The following is a 21732-nucleotide window of genomic DNA, read 5'->3' as shown; positions in this document are numbered from 1 at the left end:
AAAATTATACAGGTACTAAGGTGTGTCATACAATACACAGCAATCAACAACAGCCTAGTGTGGTTGTTGTATTGTATTGGGTTCTTGCCCATTTTAAACCATCATCAAATGATTATGATAGATGGCTCTCTTGTATCTGTTACTGTTCTTGTGCAACTAACAAAGTGCTGGGAGTGAAATTCTTGTCTTCTGTTAAAAGTATTCATTTCCTCATTTCTTCTCCTCATTTTGCAAATACGTCAATTCAGCTCTGTATCTAACTATGTTGTAGAAGATGCAATTTCTGGAGAATGAATGGGTGAGATATCTATTGTGGCACTACAGTGACCACCCAGATATAGAAGCTGGAAGAACTGTAAATGTCCATTACGTATTTTCTTATATAATTTCCTAGGTCTAAATGACAGAATACTCACGGGGCAGTGAAACTTTCAGGTTTTGCTGCAATACATAAGTTAGTTGCCGAGAGAGGAGTGTGGAAGCCATCTTAGGTTTCAAGGACTGAAGGTTCACAGGAAATGCAACTTAAACTCCTGGCCAATTCCTGCAGAAGAGAAAACAGACATCAATTTATCAGGGCCTCATCAAGTTATCCGTCTTGCACTGAATGATTTTTATTTTCCATTCATGTTACTTTGCTGCTGTTTGTGCTACATGGCTTTGTGTCTCAAGCAGTTTTGCTAATAAAAATCTGCATATAACTCTTATATTAGAGAAAGCAAAGTTAATTACATAACCACACTGTTTTGTGGCTTTTGTGGCAGACCGTTGCTACAGGCATCAATTTAATGCTTTAGGCAACAAACCAAATTGGAATTGGTGTCATAGAAGTCTCCACTTTGACAGTACTTTAATAGAAAAGCCTTTGAAGATTATTCCCACCAATGCATCAGAAGTTGTTTTGGCATGTTAAGTAATGTCTTCTAAACAATAATAAATCAGAAAATAGTATGTTTTATTAGTTATAGCTAATTATTAAAAAATGATAGTCATCTTGTCAAGATAACAAAGCATGGAGCTGGATGAACACAGCAGGCCAAGCAGCAGCTTAGGAGCACAAAAGCTGACGTTTCTAGGTCGAGAAGGGTCTAGGCCCGAAACGTCAGCTTTTGTGCTCATAAAATGCTGCTTGGCCTGCTGTGTTCATCCAGCTCCACACTTTGTTATCTTGGATTCTCCAGCATCCGCAGTTCCCATTATCTCGTCATCTTGTCAAGATTTTTTTTATCCATTTTAATATAACTATACATTTTGTTCACACAAGGGTAATGTAAATTAATATAGTGCCTTCAAAACTTTATTCATTGAGGCAGGTCCTCAGTGAAAACCAAAGAAATGTCAATCTTTGGTGAAAAGACAATGCAATATTTTCAAATTAATCATTAGGGATAGCTACAACAGAGAAAGAAACACCTTTTCACCTTTGCCATTCAATTTCAGAAAGAAACATTTCCACTGAGTTGATTCTGAATGAACCTCTTTCTATTCTGTCCAAAGTTTACTTTCTATAGACTGGGTTGGGAGCATGTAATTGACTCTGTGACATCCTGCTGCCTGTCCCCTCGCGTGCACTTCATGAAGTGTGGTGGGACCATTACCATTTCCCATACCAGTATTAGAAAACTAATATCCATTCAGCAATAATGACTAATCCAGGTTGCTTCAGTAACCATAGCTTCAAATTTGGACTAAACAATTTATTTCTTTCACAAACTCAACTTAAAATTTCCAAGCTAATTAATTAATGATTTAGTGGTGAAGGTGCATCCTACAATTGTATTTTACCTTGAGTCTGAGTAAAAATGAGTGGGTCCAAGACTAGTATATTAAACTTAAATAAGGCAATTACAGAAATATGGCTGTATGACACATGGGATAATGACTAGTGATGGGTTCATGACATTTAGAAAGGACATAAAGCTAGGAAAGGTGCAGTGGTGGGCCTGTTAATTAATGATGTTGATAGCACAATAGAGGGGGAATACCTAAAGTCAGGTGACAAGGATGTAAAAGCATTTGGATAGTGATAAGAAATGAGTCACTTTTACGAGTGGTGTATAAGCTCTATAACAGTAACTACACAAGCTGTAACTTAAAGGAAAAACAGTGGGAGCTTGTCAGAAATATGCAATGATAATCACAAGGAACTTTTTAATCTATTGATAGACTGGAAATAGCAGATGGATACACATAGCCTAGATGATGAGTTCTTAAAGTTTCTGGCATTTTCTTAAAACAGCACATTCTGGAGCCAACTATATAGCAGGCTAAACAAGACCTGGTATTGTGCAGTGAGATTAGAGTAATTAATAACCTCAGAGAAGTCCATTCCAGGTGGCAATGATCAAAAAATAATTGAATGTTACATGAAGTCTGGGATAGAGTGAGATGGATTCAAGACTAGTCGTTTAAACCTAAATAAGGGCTATTATAACGGCATCAAAGTGGAGGCAGCTCAAGTGAACTGGCAAATTACATTAAGGGATAGGTCAATAGAGATTGAGAGGCAGACATTTAAGGGGATATTTTAATATACACAGAATAAATACATTCCAACAAGAATGAAAAATCTCCAAGGGAAGGACGCACCATCTGTGGTTAGCTAAAAAAAAACTGAAGATTGCATAAAACTGTAAGAAAAAAAAGACATTACCTGCCAACCACTTTTGAGCAGCTTAAGAAGATTGGTCAGAATATAAAACAAAGCAGTAAAGAATGACCAAAAGATTAATAGAAGGACAAAATTAGAGGACAAGAGAATGCTAGCTGGGTATACAAAAATATTAGTAACGGTTAATATTTTAGAAAGAAAAGAGTTAACAAAAGTGAGGATTGATACTATGAAAAGTGAATCTGGGGAAGTAATAACGGAAACTAAGGAATTGGCAGATAAATTAAACTGATAATTTCGCTACGGAGGATAAAAAGTACAGCTCGGAAATCGAAACTCAAGACAATTCCATTTAGCAGGGAAGTGGTACTGAGAAAACTGCCAGAGCTGTGGACTGACAAGTCCCCAGGTCCTAATGGACTTCATTCTTGGGTCTCAAATAAAAGCCTAGTGACATCATTGTCATGTTAGTTTTAATATTCCAAATTTCCCTAGATTTGGGCAAGTTTCCATTATGTCAGAAATTTGTGAATGCAAATCACATATTTAAAAAAGGACAATAAATAAACAAAAACTATAGGCTAGTTAGCTCAAAATCCGGCAGATGGAAACTCTTAGAAGCAATTATTAACAAAGGTAATACCAGGGCATTCAGGAGAGTTGAAGGTAATCAGGCAATGTCAATATCATTTTGTGATATGTAATCTTTTTTTATTAGAATCCTTTGAAGAAGCAACACAGGCTGTTGTTAAGAGAAACCAGTGGACACATTTACTTAGATTTTCAGAAATCATTTAATAAACTACCACATCAAATGTTCTTGCAGAAAATAAAAGCTCCTGGTGTAGGGGACAACATATTGGCAGGGATAGAAGACTGACTGGCTAACAAGATAAAGAGAGTCGGCATAAATGTGTAACAAAAACAAAAACTGCTGGAAAGGCTCAGCAGGTCTGGCAGCATCTATGGAGTGAAATCAGAATTAACGTTTTGAGTCGAGTGACCCTTCCTCAGAACTTCCAAGGAATTCCTCATAACTCAGAGCGCGTGCTCTGAGGAAGGGTGTCTCTGAAATGTTAACTTTGATTTCTCTCCACAGCTGCTGCCAGGCTTGCTGAACTTTTCCAGCAATTTCTATTTTTGTTTCTAATTTACAGCATCTGCAGTGCGCCTGGCTTTTATTAGGCATAAATGTGTAATTTTATGGTTAGCTAGATGTTAGCAGTGAATGTGTAACATGGATTTGTGCTGGTGTCTCAACTTTTTACCATTTATATCAATGTCTTGGAGGAAATGACCAAATGTATGTTTGCTGGGATTGCTGATGGCACAAAATTAGGTAGGAAAGTAAATTGAGAAGATGACATAAAGGAGGATAGCAAGGGATATAGATCGGTTAAGTCAGTATGCAAAGATCTAACAAAATGGAGCATAATGTGGCAAGATGTGAAATCCTTCTCTTCAGAAGGAATATAAAAATGAAGCATAAATGTTGAGAGTTGCAAAGTTGTGAGATGCAGATGGAACTGGGTGTGCACAAGCATAAGTTGAAAAAGGTTATTATGCAAGACATTATGCAACCATAATAGAATACTAGAAGAATTTTATCCTTTACTTTGAGGAAAATTGAATAGACAGTAGGGCGGTCATGCTTAAGTTATCCAAGGCATTGCAAATATAATTTCTGAACTGCACACAGAATTAGTCCCCTCATTTAAAGAAGGAAATAAGTGCATTGGAAGTAGTTCAGAAAAGTATTACCAGACAAACACCTGGAATGGGCAGACTGTGTCATAAGGAAATTTTGAACAGACTCAGCTTGTATCTGGTAGAGTTTAGGCAGGTAAAAGGTGACTCAATTGAAACAAAGAAGTACCTGAGGGATTTTGACACGGTGCATTTGGAAAGAGTTTTCTTCTTGTGGGCAAATCTAGAACCGGGGCCATCTTTAAAAGTAAGGGATCCCGTTTAAGAAAACAATGAACAGAATTTCTTTGTTACAGTGGGTTGTGAGTCTTTGAAGTCTCTTAGTCAAATGGAGGTAAAAGAAGTCTTTGAATATATTTAAAACACACAGATAGATTCGTGCGAAGCAAAGGAGTAAAAAGGTTATTGTGAGGAAGCAGCAAAGTGGAGAAATCCAAATCAGTCATGACCTTACTGAATAGAACAGCAAACATGAGGGGCTAAGTGGCCGACTTCTGCTCCTAACTTGTATGTTCATACATTTCTTGCTGATGTTGTTCCCACATGCATAAGGACATACGGGGGATGTAGATGGATATAGTAGGTGGGCAAAAATCTGGAATATGGCGTACAATGTGGAAAATGTCAAGCTGTTCACTTCAGTAGGAAAAATTACAGAATACCAAGGTGCAAAGGGATCTAGGCCATGAGCTACAATAAGTTATCAAGCAATGTCAGGATGTAATTAGCAAGGCTAATGGAATGCTATCCTTTATTATAACAAGAAGTGAATATGGAATGAGTTATTTCAGTTATGTGATGTGAGAGGTTATTATCTATCAACATATCATGGATGTGATCAGGCTACATACAACTTAAAGTCGTTCTGATTTAAGAGTATGTCTCACACATTCATAACATTAGTAACTGTGCATGGTCATAGGCGATTTCCAGCTCCATTTGTCCAATCAGTCAATTGTAAAATTGGTTAGCTGTCCTATGCTAAATTTTGCAAATTGTGGCTTGACAAGGAACTTTGAACAGTGGTGCTCCTATGCATCTGCTTCCTTTGTCCTTCAAGGTGATAGAAGTCACTGGTTTGCAAGGTGGAGTCAAAGAAGCCTTGGTGAGTCATTCCAGCGTATCAAGCAGATGGTATACAACAATGCCACTGTGCATCAGTAGCAAAGGGCATGAATGTTGAAGCTAGTGCATGTGGTGCCAATCCAGAGGACTGCTTTGTCCTGGATTGTGTTGAGCTTCTTGTATATCTTTGTATCTCTGATATAGCTGCTACATTAAATCCTCCACAGCTGCTCAAGATTCTATCACACTACTGATCTGTACCTTGCAGATGATGGATAGACTTAGGGGAGACAGGGAAGACATGTTGTAGAACTTCCAGGCTTTAACCTACTCTAGTAGTCACAGAGTGTAAGTGACTGGTCCAGTTCATTCTCCTCCTTTCATTTCACAAACAATTGAGCAACATTTCATTCTTCACTGGAAGCAGTTCTATATGCATTCAAAAAGTGCTGTCAAAGACGTGGCCTTTATTCCAGTTAAAGTTAAATAACTGAAATGGCAGCAGTTTGCCATTGTTATCTTATCCTCACTGTCTGGCTATCATGAGCACAGAAAGCATGATACAATTTTGCCTCTAATTTCTTTATTAACTTTGATGTGAGACCACATGTCTGATATAGCTACTACATTGTATCCCCATATTGCTGCTTGAGGTTCCAACTATCCAATTCTATTGTTTTGTGCATTCACAAGCATGTCATTCAAACCTACCCCCAATTATTTCAAAACATTGATCCTCTCTTTTCCTTGGTTCAATATTCATTCTATCAGTATTTTTACATTTAACTGCCCTTTCTTCTTTATTTTTCTGGTAATATTTTTTCTTTATATTGTTTAACCACTTTCATTTCCAACACTTTATTAATCTTGCTCATTTCAAACTGTGATTTTCTCCATTTCACATCTTTATTGGTTAAAGTTCTTCCCTAACATTTTTGTCACCATCTCCATAATGTCATTTGTTCCTTTCTATTCATGTGAAGGTCCTTTTTTCGAGTTGGCTTCTCCTGCTCTAATGATCTAAGGAATCCAGTTTTATAAAATATAGAGCTAATTCAATCCTTGTACTCTTGATGAAGCCAAAGTTGGGGTTTGTTGATTTTGGGCACATCATTTTAGGAAGCGTTTTTAAAAACAATGAGAAGTATCAGATCTAACACACAGTGTGGAGCTGGAAGAGCACAGCAGGCCAGGCAGCATCATAGGAGTAGTAAAGTTGATGTTTTGGGTCAGGACTCTTCTTCATTCAGAAATCTCTGATTAAAAGTATCAGTCCTGATTCACTTGAATTTTATCCAGAATGATTACGAAAGGAGGTGAGCAGTTGAGATTTTCCCGCTGGAATAGAGATGGCTTAGACAAGACCTCATCAAGATCTTGAGACTACTAAGAGGTTTGCGTGGTTGAAATTCAGATACATAAGGTGAAACTTTTACAAATAAATGCGAATAGAGTTGGCAAACTGACGGTGATATCCCAGCTCTCTCTACTCCTACATTCCTCTACAATTAGTGCATTTAATTGATCATCCAGCTCCTCTTTCTTTACCATTTATAATTTCATACTTTACTTCAGTTGTCATTTGTTTGCTAATTTTATCATTCTGTGAATGCCCTTCTGAGGCTGTACCATCCTCAAAGTTTACTACGCTTCCAAGGTTACATTATTAACATATATCATTGATATCAGTGGGCCTACTACTAATCACTGGGGGGGAGAAAAAACTACTATATAATTCCCTTCCATCTGAAAATCAACCGTACACTTCAACTCTCTATCTTCAATCTCTTATTTCCTCATATCATGATCCTGTTAATTCCATTGGCCTTCAATTTTGCTAACAACTTGATTGTGTGAAATTTTATTACATACCACATATACTTCAAGTGCACTTTCTTCATCAACACTCCATTCTTTAATGAATATACTCAATTGCTCTACAGCAGTTATTATTATTGTTGCTATTTACCTGGAGCAATCCCATGATCATTTGATGGTAACTACGTGATGTCACAATGCATTTGGAAACAATTAAAGAACCAATAACATGTGCATCATAAAACTTGTAAAGAGACAGTAGGACTGCCTTTGCTGGAGAATCTGAGATAACAAGGTGTAGAGCTGGATGAACACAGCAGGCCAAGCAGCATCAGTGGAGCAGGAAAACTGATGTTTCGGGTCTAGGCCCTTCTTCACAATTTTTTTGTCTGAAGAAGGGTCTAGACCCAAAACGTCAGCTTTCCTGCTTCTCTGATGCTGCTTGGCCTGCTGTGCTCATCCAGCTCTAAACCTTGTTATCTCATTAAGCTTGTGAAGTTTTGTTGTATTTACTTGGATTGAAATCAGCATTTTCTATATTTTCTGAAAGCCATTCTAGGCTATATCATTCTGCCACAATTGCGTTATAGATGTCTCCATCAAAAATCTTAAGAGGGAAAGAAGGGAGTTTAATAATGGCACAAAGAAACTGTGGAAGTGGCACTAATGAGCTGCAAAAAACTGAATTGATAAACCTGAAAACTTTGCCAAAACAATGGGAAGCAGTGAAAATGTTAATTTCTAAGCAGACAACAAAACACATTCCACAACCAGTCACCATTATTCAGAATTATTTTCTCCCTGTCTTCAATGAAAACAAGTTGGTCATTTTTGAGAGTCTAGTACCACAATTAGAAACTTAAAGTCTATATATTGTCATTAATATGCTTTTTCAATCTCTTTATCATTACTTTTATGTAAAAATTAACTAGTGTTACTCGAGCTACCTTCATTTTTATGTTGATCATGAATACTGTAACTACTAGAAAGTCCAATAGATTGTGGCTAGACTCCTTTCCCCTACATAATTACTGAACTCGTAACTTTTTTTTACAAAATTGATTTGTGTGCTTCCAGGCTTAGCAAAGTTTTACAAATTTTAATACCCTGGTAAATTATATTATTTAAACATAGTAATAGATCAAGAATTAGTTCTCATCTGAATTTCACTCAGTACTCCCACAGTTTGACAATGTAGCTCTCACAAGTACTCTCAATTTCCCTTTTGTTTTGTTTTGTGCTGCCTTGAAATCCTGTGGCTCTTTGTTGACCAAACGTATTTATTTTGGAACTTAGCCTAAATCTTCCAGCATGGCCAAGTGAATGACATAGTCAGCTATCCTTCTTTCCTGTTTATCTTAACACTCTCAAGAACAAGTCAAGAATATTTGACAAAGAGAATCTACTTTGAAGGATATTATGACCTCTGCTATGTAACATTGACATTCTGCTTGGAATCTTGGTATCTCAGGTGTCTGGAATTCAGATTGGCAATTTATAAATTGTGACGATAATCCAAATTAAATTCTGCTTCCAGCGTTAAAATAATACCAAGTGTAAAAATTAAGCTATTTTACTGATAGCAGTTACATTAGGTTAATAGGCTCCACTGAACTTGAGAATTGCTCCCAGAGGTTTTAAAATCCTATTTTGGTCCTTCTTTCCCTCCTCCCCCTTCTTGAGCTTGTCTTCCTCTGCATGACCTCCTTTAATTCTTTCAGTCACACACAATTCCCAGAGGAAGCCCTATCAGGCCACCTATTTCCATGTATATTTGGTTCAGCACAAGCTTTTAAGTGAACAATAAAATTCTATCAAATGTTCATTCTTTAGACAAGTGTAGAAAAGTTTCAAACATACACCTGTACCAGCAGCCAGAAGAAACAAGTCAACTATTACCCTATATCTTTCATGATCCTTTTAAATGGCATTGACTGAAGGTTTCTCATTCTATTTAATATGTAGTGTTCAGCGATGTGAGGATAGGAGAGGGCATAGGTGGAGTTCAAAGCTGACAGTGCTGGATTGAAATCAGTGTTATTTAAATCAGAACAGACATATAACAGGTGGCTGATCCAACAGCATCTAAAACAGCAGAAGCTATTTTTCATGAGTGTATTCCCCCATATGATTCTTTAAGACAGGTTTCATGTGAAAGTTTCACTTTTTTTTGCAATGTAACTTGCAGACATGATAATTTTGCTGATACGTGTTTTTGTATTTTGTTGAAAGGCCTCCAGAAATCCATATCAAAACCACCACAATGAATAATGATAAAAACATTTTCAGTGTAGTCTAAATTCAACTTAAAGTTATTTAAGCTCTAACTACATAATAGCAAAACCACATTCAAAGCTTGGGCTTTGTCAAGTTGATTATCATATTTGATTCCCAGATCATGCACACAAAAAAGGGGGAACTGTAGGAAACACTTGCAGATCTTGCTTTACTCAATAAATGTATAGAAGATATATGAAGATCAGTTACGAGATTAATCAGAAGAAACACTTCTTTTGGATAAGAAACCTGTTCATGCAAAACCTTATGAATTTATTCTGAGCAATTCAAGTATAGACATGTATTTCTGACAGAAAGCTTCTCAATTAAAACTTCTTCACATTTTAGTTTTTGCTATAACGTATTTTTTGGTTTGCAATGTATATCGTAATGTCTAAAAAGGTTTTCATTTTAAAAATATTCACATTCAGATTCCACTTCAAACATCCTCAGCTAGGTACAAATTAAAACCAATCTGCAATATCTGTCAGGTTGTGCTCACACTGCAATAGCAGTATCAATGCTGCCCTCTTTTGTTCCACACTCTAATTGCAAGTACAGTATAAATATGATTTAGCTCTTGAGCAGTGACTCAATCCAAAGAAAGGAGATCCTCTGGTCGCTATAGTTTCAGTCCACCCACTTCAGAGGCTATTCAGGCCATGGCACTCCATTTACATTCTGCACAAAGTAATATGTGGGCAATCTCAAATCAGATACTCAAGTTAGATCTTGCTCAGGCTTTCTTTCCAATGACTTCAATGGAAATTTAAAACAGAAGAGCTTTCTAATGTTTGAAATCACTCACCTACACTATCATTTAAAGTTAAAAGGACTTAATAGAAGTATGCATCAGAACAAAGCTTATACTTTGTGAATAGTAAAGAAAATGTGCTGCAACTGTTGCCAATTTTGTGGAAGTACCCAAGCTAAATTTACATTCCACGTTTTTAACTCACAGGGGTCTTCCAATTCTTGTAAATGGTGAGTCCACCAATCTATGAAAAACATTTTGTTGATATTATATTTGATACAAAAGGATTTACCTTAATTAACAGGGCATATCAAAATAAAAATAATGGACACTTCAAGAAATGTGGTGCAATTGCTTTACTTCAGTCTATGAACTTCAGTGACAGAGAGGATGGAGCTGCAGTTTTCATGACTTATCTAGCAGTTAGTGAGAGCGCCAGCTGTAATACTTTGAACGAGTATGCCCTTTGCAGAAGGAACATGAGAAAATGTATCAAGTTACATGAGAAGAACAGTGCTGTCTACCATGCAATATTACATATATAATGTTTATATCTTAAAATAATCCATAAATATAGGTAACAGATATAGGTGACAACTATTAGCATTTCCCAGTTCGTGATCATCAGCATTTTTGTACATGTGAAGCTAAATTAATTAGTTTCTACATTTGTGAATATGAATGTGAGACACTCACCTTTGCAAACTACCTGTGATCAACCATACACAACAAGTTTAGCATTGGAACTAAGTGGTTTTAGCTTTGTAATAATGTTAAATTTGTTCAGTCTATGTGGATTATTAATATCGAAATGGCCTAAGATGTGTAAGGATATGTTGCAGTGTTTCAATCCCATAATAATAATTGGTAATATTAGCTGCATTTTGGGAGGATGGAGGGGCTTTGTCTTTGCTCTTAATATGGGCACAGCATCTCCTAATGATAGGACCCTCCTCATTCCTGCCCTTTTCGAAACTTTTAAAATGGACTGCCCATGTTGTTTTAAGGCTTTGCTGGCATGTTCTCCGGGTCAGCCGAGTTCTCCACAAGCTCGGTGGAATCCTAATCATTTATTTACATATATTGGGCAGGCTGCCAGCTAACCCACCTTCTAGTGGGGTTGGAGGGAGCTGCATATTCAATGTATCTCAACTGCATCTCGCCCTGCCAAAAATATACCCAGCTAGAATATGTAAAATCTAGCCCATGTTGTCAGCTCTGGCTCAGTTGGCAGCATTCTCACTTCTCAGTCAGAACGTGGTCAGTACAAGACCCGCTTCCAGGCATTTGAGCACAGAAAAAGCTTAAGCTACAGAAATGCAATACGGATAGAGGTTTCATCTTTTGGATGAGGTGTTAAAGCCAGAATAGCTATTGAGGATCACATGGCCCTATTGCTACTTTGAAACTACTAAGTGATTTACTCACTGGCTGAATGAATGCAAAATAAGTACTGTATGAATCTCGGTACAAAAAAAGTATAGCACTTCATCAAAACAAAAATGAATGTATGAAGTGGGTTTTCTTTTGGTTACTTTAATCAAAACAAGTTTGAACTTTACCCAAACTGTGGTGATGCATATTATGCACTAACAAGCAAACTTCTCTACCTACACAGGAAGACAAAATTGAATCAAGTGCTCTTTGAAGTTCAAGTTTGTACTGCTGTAGCACAGTGGCAGTGTATTGCTAAAGCTGTTTATTTTAAACCAATGTATTCTGTTAGCAAGGAAATAAAACCCTCCGTCTGGTGTAATGCTGCTGTTTGTTTAGAAGATACATAGACCCATTGAGTTATATGGCATGGAAACAGACCCTTCAGTCCAACTCATTTGTGCTGACTAGATATGCTAAACTGATCTAGTTGCATTTGCCAGCATTGGGTCTATATCCTTCTACACCCTTCCTAGTCATGTACCCATCTAGATGCCTTTTAAATGTTGCAATTGTACTGGACTCCACCACTTCCTCTGGCAGCTCATTCCAAGCATGCACCACCCTCTGCATGAAAATGTTTCCCCTCAGATCCCTTTTAAATGTTTCCCCTCTCACATTCAACCTATGCCCTCTAGTTTTGAACTCCCCAATCCTGGGAAAAAAGATCTTGGCTATTTACCTACCTATGCACCTCATGATTTTATAAACCTCTTATAAAAGGTCAGCCCTCAGCCTCAACACTCTAGGGAAAAATGTCCCAGCCTACCAGCCTCATCCTACAGCTCAAACTCTCCAATCCCATCAACATCCATTAATTTTAAAAAGGGGGAACAGCAAGAATTTTAGGAAACCCTGGCTCTGGCATTGCCTGCAAAGATTTTAAGGCAAGTAATGCATGTTTATGTACTGTATGTATATTCTCATATACAACTAAATGATAGAATTTTGCATAACTACATTAAATGGCCGGTTCTCGAGTTATGAACATACATTTAAAGTGGATTTTATGCTGTTAGCTTCTGATCTAGTTTTTCCATTTAAGAAATGCTTTCTAAATTGGCATATTTGGATATTGAGAGTAGGAGGACTTAATGTGTCATTTTAAGAGGCAGAGGGAGTACACTGTACAAATCTGCATTAAGGACTGCCAAAAAAAGACCAGTTTGATGTGGGAAAAAGTGATTTGCAGATGGAATTACCTCTATATGACATTGTTGGTTGCCTGAAAGCATAAACTACTGCTGCACTGACCCACAAAATCAGTTACCAGGAAATAAAGATAAATGCAAAACACAAATAAAAATTGGATATTTAGGAAATATCAGAACAACATGGTGAAGCTACAAAACAAGCCTAATTGCGTGCCAAACAGCATAAGGCAGTAAGTGATAGGCAGAGCTAAGCCATCCTACATCCAACAGATCAGATCTAAGTTTTTCACCTCTGCCACATCTAGTTGTGAATGGTGGTGGGTAATTAAACAACTCGCTGGAGGAAAAGGCTCCGCAAGTACCTCCATCTTCAATGATGTATGAGCCCAATACATAAATGCAAAAGGTAAGGCAGAAGCATTTGCAGCAAACTTCAGCCAGAAGTGCTGAGTGGGTGATCCAGCTTGGCCTCCTCCAGTGATCCCCAGAATTACAAATGCCGGTCTTCAGCCAATTCCATTCACTCCACTTGATATCAAGAAACATTTTGAGGTACTGGATACTGGAAAGACTATGGGCCTTGATGACAGTCTGGCAATAGTACTGAAGATTGGTGCTCCAGAACTTGACGTTCCCTAGCCAAGCTGTCCCAGTACAATTACAACACTGACATTTATCCAACAATGTGGAAAATTGTCCCAGGTATGTCCTGCCCACTAAAAGTAGAACAAATCCAACCTGGTCAGATAACGTCTCATCAGTCTACTCTCAAAGTGATGGACACAGTAAAGTGATGGAAGGCATCATCAACAGTGCTATCAAACACCATCTGCTCAGCAATAACCTGCTCAGTGATGCCCAGTTTGGGTTCCACCAGGGCCACTCAGGTCCTAACCTCAATACATGCTTGGTTCAAACATGAATAAAACAGCTGAATTCTAGAGGTGAGATGAGAGTGACAGCCTTAACATCAAGGCTGCATTTGACTGAATATAGCATCAAGGAACCATGCCAAACTAGAATCAATGGAGCAAACTCTCTGCTGGTTGGAGCCACACCTGGCATACAGGAAGATGGTCGTGGTTGTTGGAGATCAGTTATTTCAGCTCTAGGACATGTCTGGATGAGTTCCTCAGTGTAGTGTCCTAAGGTCACCTATCTTCAGCTGCTTTATCAATGGTCTTCCCTTCATCACACAGTCAGAAATGATGATGTTCACTGATGATAGCACAATGTTCAACATCATTCACGTCTCCTCAGAAACTGAAGTAGTCCATGCTCAGGTTAATATCCGGGCTTGGGCTGACAAGTGGCAAGTAACATACGTGCCACAGAAATGCCAGGCAATGACCATGTCCATTAAGAGACAATCTAATCATCGTCCTTGACATTCAGTGATGGTACCATCACTAAATCCAACACTATCAACCTCCCAGGGGTTACCATTGATCAAAAACTCAACTGGACTTGTCACATGTACATCTTAGATACAAAAACAAGTCATGGGTTGGAATACTGTGGCAAATAATTCACCTTCTGACTGCCCAAAGGCTGTTTACCATCTCCAAGACATAAGTCGGGAATGTGATGGAACACCCCCCTCTTGCTCGGATGGGTGCAGCTCCAACAACGCTCAAAACACATCTGGGACAAAACAGCTCATTTGATTGGCAACATATCCACAAGCGTCTACTCCCTCCAGCATTGTTGCTCAGTGGCAGGAGTGTGTAGGATCTACAAGGTACACTGCAGAAATCCACCAAAGATCCTTAGATAGCACCTTCCAAACCTACGAACACTTTCACTTTGAAGAAGGGCAGCAGGTACATGGGAACACCATCACCTGCAAGTTCCCCTCCAAGCCACTTACCACCCTGACTTGGAAGTATATTGCCATTCCTTCATTGTCACTGGGTCAAATTCCTGGACTGCAATGACTCAAAGTGGCAGCACACACCACTTTCTCAAGGGCAATCAGGAACAAGCAATAAAATGCTGGTTAGCTGGCTATGTTTGTGCCCCACCAGTGAGTAAATAAAAAAAAATCTATTGGTGAGGCTGCACACAGAATAGGGATAAAAGGTTAACGACCTAAAATGTTAACTGTTTCTCTCTGCACAGACCCACACACTTTCAGTCAATGCAGACCCAAGACAGATTACCTGTGCTACATTTACATTGCTAGCTTTTTGTTGGCAAGAGCAACATGCATGGTTCAGTGTACTTAACATAACAATTTGTTTCTGTCACAGATAAGTTCAATGGTTTTGCACAGATTAAGAAACATGCATTGATAGCCTCCAGCTGGCTCCTGAGTGCTGTTAAGATTGTAACATTCAAGGACCTCCAAAGTTAGCAAAGTAATTCCAATTGCAGGACTTAAGAGCTTCTGAGCAATGGAAATGCAAGTGTTAATAGATACAGACAAACATCAGGTTGTCCACGTTTCCGTTTATATAAATTTGCAAATAAACATCTCATTTGAGGCATACACTCCAAAGATAGCAAACAGGTAAAAGCTCCCTCCTTCATTGAAATGACAGTTGTCAAACGTGTCAATTCTAATCAACGATCGCTGGGCCAGAAGAAACCTGGATAACAAAAGGTGATGATGGAGATTTGGGAAAGTCTCCATGCAAGTCCCCCTCACCCCAAACCTATCCCACAATTATGGATAGTCCTTACTTATTCCTAAGCATAATTATCTTGATGTATCGATAAAACGTATCTAAAGAAGTCGATCAGATTCTGGCTCCAAGAACACAACACCATAAATCACCCAAATGCATAGGAGTATATACAGCTATTTTCAAAATTAAAAGATTGAAGCTTTGCTAGTTACTGTAATGCTAGTTACCTCTTCATGATACTGTTGGATTATGACATCAGTGTTATGGTCAAATCAGCGCTGGTAATGTGGGCAAATTATTGCATTTGTAGAATACTCCTAAATAAATCTATTTTACGTAAGTGGTTTCAACCTGTTAAAATATCAAATAGTATCATGCTAATATCACCAAAAGTAAATTCAGTAGTCAAAAATCGACACTGGTACTTTGACGGTCAAGAAGCTAGTACATCTATGCTAATATGTGATTGCAAAATACACATCTTATTTTTAGATTTTTTATGTACAGTCTTGTGTGATATATTCTCTCACTTGAAGTAGTAAAATCATGAGACTACATTTGGGTAATAAAATCCATATAAATTAAGGTGTTAAACAACAGCATTTTTTAAAGGGACACATACGAGACACCACTGGAAAACAAACCGGATGCATGATGTACAATTGCTTCAATGTTACTGGTTCTGGTTATGAACTAAAACTCTCGGCATGGAGAAATTAAGTACATTGTATCCACACCACAAACACATTCCATCGACACGGCATACTGAGGGCTCCAAGATACCTGTTAAAATTCTATAATGCATCAGAGTAACATTTTATTTTCTCACATATGATTTCATGGGAAAGGATTACTTTGCTAGTTTCAATTATTGATGAACTGAGGCTTGTTAAGCATTTCATAAATTCTGGTTATATCTCCCGCATTGTTATAGATTCAGATTTCCCATTCAGAACAGGCAGAGGTATTCTGACGCATGTGATAAATCAATGTGTAAAAGCTACTGTGATTATCGAAACACATGTCCGTGGACAATGCAAAATCACTGAAAATCAAACGGAACGCTGGATCCTGCAAAAATGTTTATCCTTTCACTTGATTTTGGATTACTCCTGGATGTTATCTTTTAAAGCTAACTGAAAGAAAAGCTTTGCTGCTGTTCGAAAAGATACAGCTGGCTGCTTTATATTCAAGCTGTGTTCACGATTCCTGTGCTGCTGGGAAATGATTTAACGGAGAACAATGTAATGACATAGAAAATTATAGCACAGGCAGCACACTGAGATGACTGCTGTCATTCTCAGATGAAGTACAGGCAGGGAAAGAAATCGAAAACTGCATAAGACATGTCAGAGAAATTCCTCTGTCAGCAAGAGAACTGAGCTTTATCTTTCATTGATATAATTTGGAAAAGTGTAACTATTGAGCCAGATATCTCTGCATGCCTTGTGATTACGCATAGCTCATTAAAATGTTAATTAGCTTCAGTTTTCACAAGCACTAAGCATTTGCTGGCAATTCTGTTAGCAGCTTCAAAACAAATTCCAGGATTAGAAAACAAAACTTAAGGAATGAATGAAAGCGACAAAACTCTCTTATCTTGTAAAACAGTAGGCGCATAACTCAGTCACTTATTCAGCTTAGAGACATAGAGGGACGTAGCACAGAAAAACGCCACTTGGTTCATTGAGTATACACTAGTCTAAAACAACCGTCAAACTATTCTAATCCCATTTTTCAGCACTTGGCCTATAGCCTTGTATGCCTTGGCATTGTAAGCGCTCATCTAAATACTTCAATGTTAAGAGGATTTTTGCCTTTACTACACTTTTGGCAATGAGTTCCAGATTCCCACAACCTGCTGAATGAAAAAAAATTCCTCACATCTTCTCTGAACCTTCTGCCCCTTACCTTAAATCTATGTAACTGGTTATTGATCCCTCCACCAAAGGGAAAAGTCCCTACCTTATCTATGCCATTCATAATTTTATACATCTGAACCATGTCTCCCTCTCAGTTTCCTCTGCTCCGAGAAAAACTGCCCTAGTCTATCCAAAGATACCGACCTATCCTCTCCCTAACTCACTACCTACAAATCACCTTTACTGGCTCCATCTCCGCCTCTTTGACCTGTTTGTCTCCTCTCCACCTATCTTCTCCTTTATCCATCTTCTATCTGCCTTCCGCTCTCTCCCTATTTATTTCAGAATCCCCTTCCCCTCTCCCATTTCTGAAGTAGGGTCCAGACCTGAAATGTCAGCTTTCCTGCTCCTCTGATGCTGCTTGGCCTGCTGTGTTCATCCAGCTTTACGCCTTGTTATCTCAGATTCTCCAGCATCGGCAGTTCCCACTATCCCAGTCTATCCTATTCCTCTTTATAACTGAAACTCTCGAGCTCTGGCAACATCTTTTGTTAATCTCCTCTGGATTCCAGAACTGCCTTTCAGGTTAGATATCAAATGTTTTCATTCATACAATATGGAAGAGCCAGCCTATGGCATCTGCTGTTGAGGATAAGTTCCAAGCATTCAGAGGATTATACCATGAAATGCAAACCAGCAACGCATGGTTTTTCAGCAACATGGGTGCTGTGCTGGCTTAAATAAAGCATTCTCATTGTGAACACACTTTTGGTGCCCAATTTTGGTGATGGTATATATGGTGATGGTACAGGTTAAGACTGCTCCAGTGCTCAATGCTCCACTGAATACCCCTCTCAAGTAGTTACTGTTTTTTTTGCTTGAGTTTTCAAAGCAAATGGTGGTTTCCAGAATTGCTTCAAGTTGCTGAAGCCTACAGAAAATGGTTGTTGGATGATGTACTGAAATCAAAAATGCTGTACACAGCACTTGCTCCCGCACATCGATGCATCCCGCTTGGTCTGTGGTAGGAGGATGAGAAAGGACTCAAGCAACACAGAGCAGGGCAAAGTGATAGTAGGAGGAGGAAGGAAAGGGTTCTCAGCAGGAGGCCACAGGCACCCAGCATACTTGCTGAGCAATACCACTGTTGCAGAGACAGCAAGGGTGGCACTGACAGTGAAGCTGACAGAGGTCATGAACTTTTAGGTGCCTAGCTCCTTCCATGCTGGATCCAGTGATACTTCAACAAACGTCTGTTTGCTGTTTACTGTTGTGTGAGGGGAGGGAGAAAAGTGGGGAAAGGTCATCATGGCCCAGTGTTCCAATAAAACTAAATACATTTAATTATCTCTTGCTAGAGAGAAGTAATGCTTGGTAGACTGTGATTTTGCAAAATTGCAGGCTACCCCATGATGCAAACCAATTTGGGAGTACTGTGCATTAATACTTTGATACATCAAATGGATTATTGAAAGGAATTTCTTAGTGTCCAGCTGGTGTGTAATCATATCCAACTTACTGATTCTTTCTTTACTCATTCACTGAAAGTGGGCATAGCTGATAAGGCTGGCTTTTGTTGCCCACTCCTAATTGACCTGAAGAATATGGTAGAGAAGTGCTTTCTTAAATAGCTGAAGACTTTAAGTAGTGAAAGTGAGTTTAGTTGAGCTTAGCTGGGAGAGTTTCGTTGAGCTTTGTGACGCCAGTTTGGTTGAACTTATTATGGTGAGTTTGGTTAAGCATAGAAGGAGTGAGTTTGATTGAGCTTAGCATTGCAAGGGGAGTTTGACTGAGCTTAGCAGACAGAGGTCTCAGAGGATCTGTGGGTTCAGAGCCACATTGAAAGACAAGTATCAAGGTGTGAAATCACTGGAGGCAGTCGCTATTGGCTGATGAATACTTCCTATTTATCATGTTTATTAGGGTATTTCAATTAGGTTAATTCAAACATTTATGGATCTAAGTACAAACAAGACTCTGCATTAATTTTAAAAGTCAATTCAGAAATAAATGTTAATTTGTTCATTAAATTGCAATAAAAATTGCAGTGCTGATGATCTGTTGCTCCTGCAGTACTTGCACCCCCATTTCTTACCTACTAACCTCATTCCACCCCCTTGACCTGTCCGTCCTCCCTGGACTGACCTATCTCCTCCCTAACTCCCCATCTACACTCACCTTTACTGGCTCCTTCTCGCCTCTTTAACTTGTCTGTCTCCTCTCCACCTATCTTCTCCTCTATCCATCTTTGATCCGCCTCCCCCTCTCTCCTTAATTATTTCAGAACCCTCTCCCCATCCCCCTTTTCTGATGAAGGGTCTAGGCCCGAAACGTCAGCTTTCCTGCTCGGCCTGCTGTGTTCATCCAGCTTCACACCTTGTTATCTAAGATTCTCCAGCATCTGCAGTTTCTATTATTTCTCTCCATTTTCTAGCACTTGTCCTGTCGCCATATATAGTATAGCAATTCAAATGCTTATCTAAATAATTCGTCCTGAAGGTTTTCACCTCTACCATCCTTTCTGACAGGGAGATCCAGAAACCACTACCCTCTGTGTGAAAAGATTTTTTCTAAAAATCCCCTCTGAACCTATTATTCCTGATCTTAAAACTGTGTTCCCTGGTTATTAACCTCTTTACTAAGGGGATAAGCTTTTCCCTATCCACCCTAAACATGCCCCTCAGAACACTGTACTCTTCAATCAGTGCCTACCTCAGCCTTTTCTGTCCTAAGGAAAGTAACATCAGCCTATGTCTGGGTTGGCAAGCAGTGACTAGTAGAGAGCAAGAAGGGTCAGTTCTAGGCCTTAAATTTACACAATCTATCATAATGACTTGGGTGAAGGGACTCAATGCATGATTGCTAAATTCGCTGATGGCACAAAAGTAACAAGGAAATTTGTCAAGAGCAGGCAGAGGGAGCCTGCAAAGGGATATAGATGGGTTAAATGCATGAGTAAAACGTTGGCAGATAAAGTATAATGTGGAAAAATATGAAGTTGTCAATGTTGACAAGAATTGAAAAGCAGTTTACTATTTACGCATCAATTATAGTTAGTATGCAAATACAACAAGTAATAAGGAAGGCAAATGGAACGTTGCCCTTTGTTGCAAGTGAAATGTGATACAAAAATAGGATAGCGTTACTGCAGCTGCACAGATGCTTGATGACATCACATCGAGAGTACAGTATGCAATTTGATCTCCTTATTTGAAAAGAAGGATAAAACACAATTGTGTTATAAGCAGTTTAGAGAAGGTTTACTTACTTATTTCTGGGTTGAACGCCTTATTTAATGAATCAAGGTTGAATGATTTAGGTGCTTACCCATTGTAGTTTCGAAGACAAAGATGTCATTGTATAGACATATAAGATCTTGAGGGTAATTGATAAGGTGAATGCCAGAAGGATATTTTATCTTATGGGTGAGCATAGAACTAGAGGACACAGTTCTCTAATTAAGATGGAGGAACATTTCTTTTTGCTCAGAGGGTCACTGGTATGAGAAATTTTCTTTACTGGATAGCAGTGTAGGCAGAGTCTCTGGGCATTTTTAAGGGTGAGTGAGATTGATTATTGACTGAAAAGGGAATCAATGGACATTGAGGCTAGACAGGAAAGAGAATTTGAGGCTGCAAACAAAGCTCCAGAGGCTGAATATCCTAGTTCTGCTCCTATTCCTAAATTGTAAGTTAGCTTTTGAAGGAATATTGTTAGTGAGAAGGAAGGAAAATTAATCTAAGAAGACAACTCAGAAAAGGAAAACTATTTTGCGACTTATTGCCTTGCTTTATATGTGGGTAAATGTGTCTTGCAATTTTTTTGCAAATAATGTACTGTGAATTAAAAATATAAACCTTATTATAAACCACCATGAGCCAACCTCTTGCATTTTGCCCATTTACAGCCTTTAGAAATTTGGTTAGCTTTGGAGTCAAGCTGGCCCACTGGGGGATGGATGATGAACTGAGCTTTTCATTAATAATGCACTTCCTGATGACAGACCATAAAAGATGGCAATCCAAAACGATATCCCGCATGATCTTTCTTCTCCGAAAAATGAATGTCATGAGGTTCAATTTATCATAACATTGCAGAAGGAATTAACTGTGTAAAGTGTTCTGAGAAACCTCAATGGAATGACATGTTATATAGACACTATTTGTTTGAACTGAAGTTTACTGACGTCTCTGGCAGATATTGATTTTTGTGTTGCATAAGAATGCATTTTTGAAAGATTATTGGTTGCTGACTACCTTCGAAACCAGAATCACCCAGACATGAAATGGCCTGTCCAAATACAACATTTAAGAGAATGGCAGAATTATAAGTAACCATGACCACAACTCTACAAAAGAATGAACTGTTTTGTGGTGTTATTGGTGCACATTAATTTAAAGCTACTTAACTGATTTTATGT

The 21732-nt window shown here is 38.4% G+C and overlaps 1 protein-coding gene across 2 annotated transcripts in view; it reads right to left on the bottom strand.

The window, feature by feature from the left end:
- abat (4-aminobutyrate aminotransferase) overlaps positions 1-21732 on the bottom strand; it is a 163042-nt gene that overhangs the window by 114804 nt on the left and 26506 nt on the right. For both annotated transcript variants that reach the window (XM_048551773.2, XM_048551774.2), the window contains exon 2: positions 417-544. In XM_048551773.2, coding sequence (XP_048407730.1) covers positions 417-486 — 70 coding nt within the window. In that variant the 5' untranslated portion in view covers positions 487-544. The remainder of the gene's footprint in view (positions 1-416; positions 545-21732) is intronic.

Source organism: Stegostoma tigrinum, chromosome 23, assembly GCF_030684315.1.
Source record: "Stegostoma tigrinum isolate sSteTig4 chromosome 23, sSteTig4.hap1, whole genome shotgun sequence".
Lineage (NCBI taxonomy): Eukaryota > Metazoa > Chordata > Chondrichthyes > Orectolobiformes > Stegostomatidae > Stegostoma > Stegostoma tigrinum.
Note: the sequence above shows the minus strand (reverse complement) of the source record. Positions and strands in the feature narration are given on the sequence as shown.